An 8,846-nucleotide genomic window follows, 5' to 3' on the forward strand; every position below is an offset into this window, starting at 1 on the left:
AGACATTGCTGCTATAAACATCGGGGTGCACATACCCGTTCAGATTCCTACATTTGTATCTTTGGGGTAAATACCCAGTAGTGCAATTGCTGGATCATATGGTAGCTCTATTTTCATACAGTTCCTCATTCTTATAACAGGTCCTCACTGGGTGTTATGACTCCCAGAGTTATGACAGGGGAAGTTTTGGGGGAGGTGGGCAGGGTGGCAAGACCACATCAGTATCTGTCCTTCTGTAAGCTCGGACCTCCAGCAGCTTTCCTCCCTTTTTAACCAACAAAGATAGTATTCATTGTGCTTTCTCTGTGCAGGACTTGCTCTGCGCATGCCTTTTTAGATCCTCATAACCTGACAAGGTAGATGTAATCTTTCCTCTCTTCTCCTGAGGCTTAATGAGCTTGAGGTTCTTGCCCGAAGTCACTCAGCAAATAACTGATGAGCTGAGATTAGAACTTAGGTCTGTCTGTTTTCAGAGTCAGTGCTTTTAACTTCTACCTGGCACCATTTTCCAGGGCTCCCTTCCCATCCACCCATCCATCCATCCATCCATCCATCTACTTACCATTCATTTAGCCATCTGTCTATACATCATTGTATACATCCATCCATCCATTCATCCATCCATCCATCCATCCATTTTCCATTTATTCATCCATCTGCTTACCCCTCTCCCTCCTTCCCTCTGTCCATCAATATATCCATCCATCCACCCAACCATCATTCTTTTACCCATCTATCTACCTACCTATCCACCCACCTATCCATCCATTCATCTACCCATCCACTCAACTATTACTTCATTCATTCATCCATCCATCCATCCATCCATCCATCCATCCATCCATCCTTTTCTTATCTACTCCAGATCAAGCACGGCTGAGGCAGATTCGCCTCTATTCTAGGAGCACATCTCCATCTTCAAGTCTGTCACTCCAGGGTGAGCTGGCTCATTCCTCAGACAAGGACTTTAGGCTCCTGGGACTCATCATGTTTCAGTCCATGGTGGTAGCTCATCCCCCACCTGCCCCCCATTTCCTTCTGGGTTGAGGAAGATCCCAGAGAGATGACACTGATGTCAGTGTCCCTCTTGTTCCCTGAGAACTCCTGAACCCATGTAGAGCAAAGGTCAAGGGGTCCCTTCACTTCAAACTTCTCATCAACCTACCCCAGAACCACGGGGGTCCCTTTAACACAAGTTCACTTCCCATCTTTAATCAGGCTGCACTGGGAAAACCAGGAAAAGCCACATTTGACTTCAAACTTGTAATCAGTTCTCCTAGAGGACTGAACAGCTTCAAATGCAGCCACATTTAATTCTCAGAAGTATCTGAGAGGCAGTTCCCTCCCACTGCCCCATAGCAACTACCAAGTGTGTTCCGTATTCCAGGCCAGTCCTTATCAAACATATGATTCAACCACCTGTATCAATTTTCCCCTTACCCCTGTATTTCCAGGACTATTACTTATTTAATATATTTCATTTTAAATGACCCTTTTGAACACAGGTAAGTATATCTTTAAAACACCTTTACATCACTTGCGCAAAGAGAAAGCCAGCATCACTTGCTATAAGTGAGAGGTACCCATAAAAAATGAACACAATGAACACAAAACAGTGCTATTATACCTTAGCCTGCTCAAGGCTCTGGGCGGACGGCTGTTCTTGCCTTGTTCCAGAAAGAGAGGCTAGCGAGTGTTGAAGGTCCATTAGCATCCAACAGAGACTTTCTCCTAGCTGTAATCAGGTTTAAAATAAAATATCTTCTTTTTTTTTTTTTAAAGATTTTATTTATTTATTCATGAGAGACAGAGAGAGAGAGAGAGAGAAGCAGAGGGAGAAGCAGGCTCCCAAGGAGCAGGGAGCCTGATGTGGGGCTCGATCCCAGGACCCTGGGATCATGACCTGAGCCGAAGGCAGACGCTTAACCGTCTGAGCCACCCAGGCGCCCAATAAAATATCTTCTTATGTCTATTTTACTCCAGGTTCTTGTAGTACTTAAATGATGTGAATCCCACAACTGCGGAAACATTTTGCTCACATAATGACACTGTCTCATTTAATCCTCCACCAACTTCAAGAAAATAGGCATATTATTTGTTGTTTTTAGATTTTATTTATTTACTTGACAGAGGGAGAGACACGGCGAGAGAGGGAACACAAGCAGGAGGAGTGGGAGAGGGAGAAGCAGGCCCCCCGCCGAGCAGGGAGCCCGACGTGGGGCTCCATCCCAGGACCCTGGGATCACGACCCGAGCCAAAGGCAGACGCTTAATGACTGAGCCACTCAGGCGCCCCGAAAATAGGCATATTAGATGAAGCAACCAAGCCTCAGAGAGGTAGAGCCACTTGCCCACGGTCACATAGCCAGTAAATAACATAGCCTAGGATCCAACCCACTGGCCTCAGGGCTGCCTTGCAAGGGTATGCGGAGGGCTTCTCCTGATGGTTTCTCTCCTTCTTGTCTTTGCTCCTCCCGGCCCTCCGTCATTCTGTCCATCGCTCTTACATCCAGCTGGGTCGCCTTTGAGCAGTCCAACTTCCGGGGGGAGATGTTCGTCCTGGAGAAGGGCGAGTACCCACGCTGGGACACGTGGTCGAGCAGCTACCGCAGTGACAGGCTCATGTCCTTCCGGCCTATCAAGATGGTGAGTGGTTCCTAAGCCGGTCCTGGGGGATCAGTGGGGAGGGCAGGAGGCAGGGGTCAGGTGTGATGGCAGGCAAGGGAATGGGGGCTGAGCCGGGGAAAGAAGGAGGAATGGCAGGCAGGGAGGCGTGATGACCAAGGGCGCTGGGCTCTGGTGCTTATCGATTCTTCAGATGTCCCTGGCACCCAGCCCCTGCTTGGAGCCCTGGACAAATGACAAACATGAACCCTGGTTTTTTCCCTTCCCTGCTGCTTTTGAGACTCAGTATCCCAGCTGTCAGAGCTAGAAACTTCAGTGTCTTCCTTGCTTCTGTTTGTGGAATGTTTCTGATTCCTGACTGCACATTAGACCCTCCTAAGAGGCTTTGAAAATCCCAGTGCTCATCCAACACATCAAACGTGCAGGTTCAAGCTTGTGTGGGAGCTGAGAAGATGGATATTGTAAAAAGGCACCTTGAACTTCATGATGATAAGACTGAATGAGCTCCTTTATAATATTTAACTGAGTTAAATAGTATAACTTAAAGAAGACTCAAAGCCAAGATCAGTGGATCAGTGGTGTTATCCCCAAGAAGTTCAGTTTTTCCAGAATTGTGTTGATTATGACTCATGAACCAGCCATGTCTAGACTCACCAGTGTTGATTTCCAGTGGTAACCAACTTTTGCCTCCATGATGGGAATTTTCTTTTTTTTTTTTTAAAGATTTTATTTATTCATTTTGAGAGAGCAAGTGAGAGAGAGAGAGAGAGTGAGAGAGCACAAGCCAAGGGGAGGAGCAGAGGGAGAGGGAGACTCCCCACCAAGCAGGGAGCTTGATACGGGCCTCGATCCCAGGACCCCAGGATCATGACCCGAGCCAAAGGCAGACACTTACCTGACTGAGCCACCCAGGCACCCCCATGATAGGAATTTTCATGAAGAACATTCATGAATGTCCATGATGCCAACTGTTTTGGCATCACCAAACTTATCTTAATGGATTGTTCAACCACATCATTCCCAGTGTATTCTCAGAATTTGGGCCTCAGTTATCAGGCTATAATGAACCCTTTGTAAGAATTCATAGATTCATCTTGGGGTGCCTGGGTGGCTCAGTCAGTTAAGCATCCAACTGTCATAATCTCAGAGTCATGAAATCGAGCCCACATCTGGCTCCACGCTGGGTGTGGAATCTGCTTAAGATTCTCTCTCTCTCTCCCTCTGCCCCTCCCGCCCCACTTCCTCCCCCCGACCCCCCCATCTCCCCGGCTCGGTGCATGTGCATGCTCTCTGTCTCTAAAAAAAAAAAAAAAAAAGAAAAAAGAAAGTAATTCATAGATTTATCTCTTAGTCAAGGGTCCTTAAAAGGAAATCTCTGTCAACAAAGCTTGTTTGGAGGACTGACTAGCCAGGGCATTCCCAGTAGCTTCAAGAGCTTTACTGTCCAATACTGTAGGCAGTAGCTATATGGGGCCGTTGAATGCTTAAATCTTGACTCGTCTGAATAGAGATGTGCTCTTAGTGCAACACAGAGAACCAGGATTTGAATACACAGTAAAAAATAAATAAGAATGTAACTAGCTGGCTAGTGTTGCTATATTGGTTGCATATTGAAATTATAATAGGTTGGACATATTTGCTTACATAAAATATATTATTAGGAAAAAAAAATCCCAGTGCCTGGACCCCACCCCAGACCAAGTAAATCCGAATCTCCAGGGCTTGGGTCCCAGGCACTGATATCTTTTTCATGCCCAGCAGGTAGTCTCTGTGTAGCTGGGGCTGAGAGCCCCAGTCCACTCTCTCCTCTCCATCTCGGCCACCGTCCTGGTGTGGGCCACCATTATCTCTTCCCTGGACAGCTCCAGCTCCCTCCCCCCCTGGGTTCTCTGACTCCTTCCCAGCTCTCGCTCCTGGGAAATAAGATGGATGTCTCACCTGACCATCCTCCACTTAGAGTCGTGCATTCAAACCATTATCGGTTGAGCTCTTTCTGCCAGGCTCCGTTGCAGGCTCTGGCTAGGCAAGGTCCCTGCTCTCACGGGAGGCGGCTGCTGAGAACCTAATCACAGAAATCAGTCTATAAGCACAAATCACGTAGTCCATGATGCAGAGGGGCCATGCCGTGTGCTGGGAGAGCAGGAGAGGAGAGCGGGGCTCTGGTAGGGGGGTGGGGGGATGGAAGCAGTCCAGGGATGCTCAGGGAAGCCAGCCCCCTGAGGATGGGAATAGAGTCAGCCACAGGAAGCCTGGAAGGCTTCTCCACTGCAAAGTGAGTGCAGAGTCCCCTGAAGCACGGATGAACTGGGTGTCCAGAAACCGGAAAACAGCTGGTGTGGCTGTGGCCCAGGGACCGGAGGGAAGAAGGGTGCAAGATGGGAGGGGAGGAATGAAACGTCTCTCTGAAAGGTTCTTCTGCCCTTCGCCGGCTGTGTGACGTCGATCAAGAATTTTGACCTCTCTGAGACTCTGCCTCTTTGGCCATAATGAAAACAGTAATACATCAATGTTTCGGTAGCACTTGGCATATGCCAAGCGTTGTGCTAAGGGTGCCGTATGGATTGCTTCATTTAATCCTCATGACAACGCCGTAAAATCGAGGCTGTTATCCCCTTTCCCCAGATGAGGAGGGCCCTTCCAGGCTGGACAGTGGCAATCCCAGGCAAGTCCCATGGTGGCCTGAGCAGACTCAGCTCTCTCTCTCTCCACACCCAGGAGGCCCCTCGAAGTTACTTCTCTTTGCCCTATTCATACTTCACATGCCTGACCCAGTCTTGCCTTCCCTAGGACTCCCAGGAGCACAAGATCTGCCTGTTTGAAGGTGCCAACTTCAAGGGCAACACCATGGAGATCCAGGAGGATGACGTGCCCAGTCTCTGGGTCTACGGCTTCTGTGACCGCGTGGGCAGTGCGAGGGTCTCCAGTGGAACGTAAGCACCCCTCCAGCCAGGCCCTTGGCTTCTGCTTCAAGCCCAGACAGACTCAAAGGCTGTCCTCCTTATAGGATATAAGATCGGGTGCATAGGAAAGGCCACACGGCCACTCCCAAATTCTCCCAGGGCTGGTGCCTGGGATTCCACCCACAGAGCTTTCCTTCTCTGGAGAGTGGATTCGTCCTTTGACGGATTACATGCCCATGTAAACAAGCCTGGTAATTGGTTCTAAAAAGATGGAAGCTGGAGAGAATAAACACTTCTAGACCCAGTCTGGGATTGGAGAAATAAGTGAGAGAGGCAGAGCAGATGCAGGTCGATGAGTCTAGATGTGTCTAGGAAAAGAGCATATTCAGGGACATCCAGACCTCTGGGGAAATGAGCAGAATGACTTCTGAGAGGCGAGACTGTGAATGCAGGGGGGATGACCAGCCACCGAGGTGCTGTGAGACCCGGGTGAGCCCTGTGCCCGTCTCTGTGCCTCAGTATTGCCATATGCACAATGGGCACACCAGACTCCTTGATCTAAAAGGACCCTTTATCCAAACTCTTCAGATTTGAAGCTTTCCAAACAGAGCCCTGGGAACTCGTTTCTGTGAGAACACAGGAGGACTGGATGCCCCGAAGAGGTTACCGTATCCATCCCTGTGCCTCTGATAAACCGTGCCAGACACACCTGGTCTCCTCCAGGCAAATATAGGGCTTCTGTCGCTCACCCAGACTCTTTCTGAATTCGTGTAACAGCATCAGGCTCAGGCTTTTTGCTTGGCCTTTCTTCCCTGAAACCCGCATCCCTGCATGCAAGCCATCTGAAATTTACTAAGCTTGGCCTGTGAGCCAGGCACCCCACTAGGGCCCTGGGGGAGGCAGGAATGAATAAGACTCAATTCCTGCCTTCAGGGGGCTCACTCAGCCCAGCAGGGAGGCCCACGTATCCCCATGAGGTGATGTCCAGCAACACTGGGTCAGAGATGGTCCACACAGCAGGTCAGAGGAGGAAGGGAGGTTTCTCGGATCTGGATGTGCCTGCTGGAGTGGAGGGCAGGTCAGAGGTTTATCCGAGGGGGCTAGAACTTAAAGCAGACTCTGAAAGATGGGCAGGGGGTGTGGGAGAGGCCTGGACAGACCCTCCCAGCACAAGCAATGACAGAAGTCAGAAATGAATCATTGATGATAACAATGTACCGAGCACTGTGCTAATTCATTCTCAGTGAATAGCTAGGGAATCTTTGTAACAAACCCATGCAGTAGGTGCATTAGCATCACTTCGCAGAAAGCAAGCTGGAGTTCTGCTAAGCCCTCGACTTCGATTCTCCAAGCTAGTAAGCGGCAGAGCTAGGATCTGAACCAGGCATTGCTGATACCAGAATGCGCATCCCCAACCACTACGTGTAAATTCACTTACATACAAAGGAAACCATTATTTGAAAGGAGGCGCCTCCTTCTTCTCTGCCTTATGGCTAACCAGTCCCCAAAGCCTATCCTCATCCCTTCCATCCTGTTTGGTAAGCCTCGGGTCACCACCGCCCGTGGGATGCGCATTAATCTCCCTACCGCGTGTGCATACCCCGTATACTTAGTAAGAGCTTCTGGTACGTTTTCCCAGTTCTGCCCCGTAATAAACCAGCCCTAGAGACCACTCCCATTTTCTAGAAGGGGAAACCAAGGTTTTTTAGAGAGGTGAGTAGGAAGCCCCAGGAAGGGACAAAGCCAGGACAGAGGAGCTGCGCCCGCTTCTTGTGACCCAAGCCCATGATGGATGGAGAGCGGATTGCAGGGATGGGTGGAGAGGGGCAGGTCCGGGCCGGGGTCCCGGTGCCAGGCAGGGAGGCTGGCTGTCTCCACCCTGTCTTTCTTGCTTCCCTCCCAGCTGGGTCGGCTATCAATATCCCGGCTACCGCGGGTACCAGTACCTCCTGGAGCCAGGCGACTTCCGGCACTGGAACGAGTGGGGGGCCTTCCAGCCGCAGATGCAGGCCGTGCGGCGCCTGCGCGACAGGCAGTGGCACCGTGAGGGCTGCTTCCCAGTCCTGGCCGCCGAGCCCCCCAAGTGAATCCATACCCTGCTCTTCTCCCTTGCCCCACCCCTCCCTCAGACTCAGTTTCCCCATCTTTCCCGTGCAAATAAAAGTTCCTAAAGCCAAAATGTCTCCTGGATCTGTACATAGATGTGAGCTTTGGGGTCCCCCATCATTGCCAGCATGTGACTTCCTCACGCTTTTTTTTTTTTTTTGTAAGATTTATTTATTTATTTGAGAGAGGGAGAGAGTGCAAGAACATGTGAGCAGGGGGAGGGGCAGAAGGCGAGGGAGAGAATCCCAAGCAGACTCCCCAGTGGGTTGGGGAACCCAACATGGGGCTGGATCCCAGGACCCTGAGATCATGACCTCCGCAGAAGGCAGCTGCTTAACCAACTGAGTCACCCAGGCGCCCCACCCTGGGTCTTAATAATTATGTATACTAGTAATAAAAACAGCAAGCACTGCAAAGTTCTTTTTTTTTTTTTTTAAAGATTTTATTTATTTATTTATTTGAGAGAGAGAATGAGAGAGAGACAGAGAGCATGAGAGGGAGGAGGGTCAGAGGGAGAAGCAGACTCCCCGCCGAGCAGGGAGCCTGATGCAGGACTCGATCCCAGGACTCCAGGATCATGACCTGAGCCGAAGGCAGTCGCTTAACGAACTGAGCCACCCAGGCGCCTGCACTGCAAAGTTCTTTACACACATTCTCTTAGCGTACCTTTCGGACTACTTTAGGAGACTGGTATTATAATCACTCCAATTTCCTCATCTGTTAAATGAACAGATGAGGAAATTGAGGCTCAGAGAGGGAAAGTGATTTGCCCAAGGTCACACAGCCAGTCGAAATTTGAACCCAGGCAGGGTGGCGCTGAGCCTACGCTCTTAAATCTGTGTTTTCAAACTCAACTCCTTCATGCACGCTTACGATTTTTTGCCTTCTCAGCTTAATGCCTGTTTTGTTATTTACTTAATATATTTTTTTAAATAGACCTCCTATTTTGTGCTTGGAGGCATTGATTTGTAAATAAAGCTTCGTAACACTACGGGAAGCGGAAAATCAGCATTCATATGCCATAGATGGAAAGCAACTGTGTAAATACAATTTTAAGAAGGCCAAGTATTGAACAGACACACCACTCTGTAAGCCCGTTACCTGCATGCTCTTTGACAAAATAGGTGATTAGCAAGTGTTGGAGAGAGATAAGAAAGACATGCTTGCTCCAGATTTTTCTCCCTGCTAATAATCAAAGAAGACTGAAAAGAGCATT

At 49.4% G+C, this 8,846-nt stretch overlaps 1 protein-coding gene across 1 annotated transcript in view; it reads left to right on the forward strand.

The window, feature by feature from the left end:
- CRYBB1 (crystallin beta B1) overlaps positions 1 to 7,696 on the forward strand; it is a 13,819-nt gene extending 6,123 nt beyond the window's left edge. Inside the window, exons 4-6 of the mRNA XM_006738095.3 lie at positions 2,513 to 2,645; positions 5,412 to 5,554; positions 7,428 to 7,696. Of these exons, the coding sequence (XP_006738158.1) occupies positions 2,513 to 2,645; positions 5,412 to 5,554; positions 7,428 to 7,611 (460 nt within the window). The 3' untranslated portion in view covers positions 7,612 to 7,696. The remainder of the gene's footprint in view (positions 1 to 2,512; positions 2,646 to 5,411; positions 5,555 to 7,427) is intronic.
- The last annotated feature ends 1,150 nt before the right edge of the window (positions 7,697 to 8,846 follow it).

This window comes from Leptonychotes weddellii, chromosome 13, assembly GCF_054177405.1.
Source record: "Leptonychotes weddellii isolate Sample4059 chromosome 13, ASM5417740v2, whole genome shotgun sequence".
Taxonomy (NCBI): Eukaryota; Metazoa; Chordata; class Mammalia; order Carnivora; family Phocidae; genus Leptonychotes; species Leptonychotes weddellii.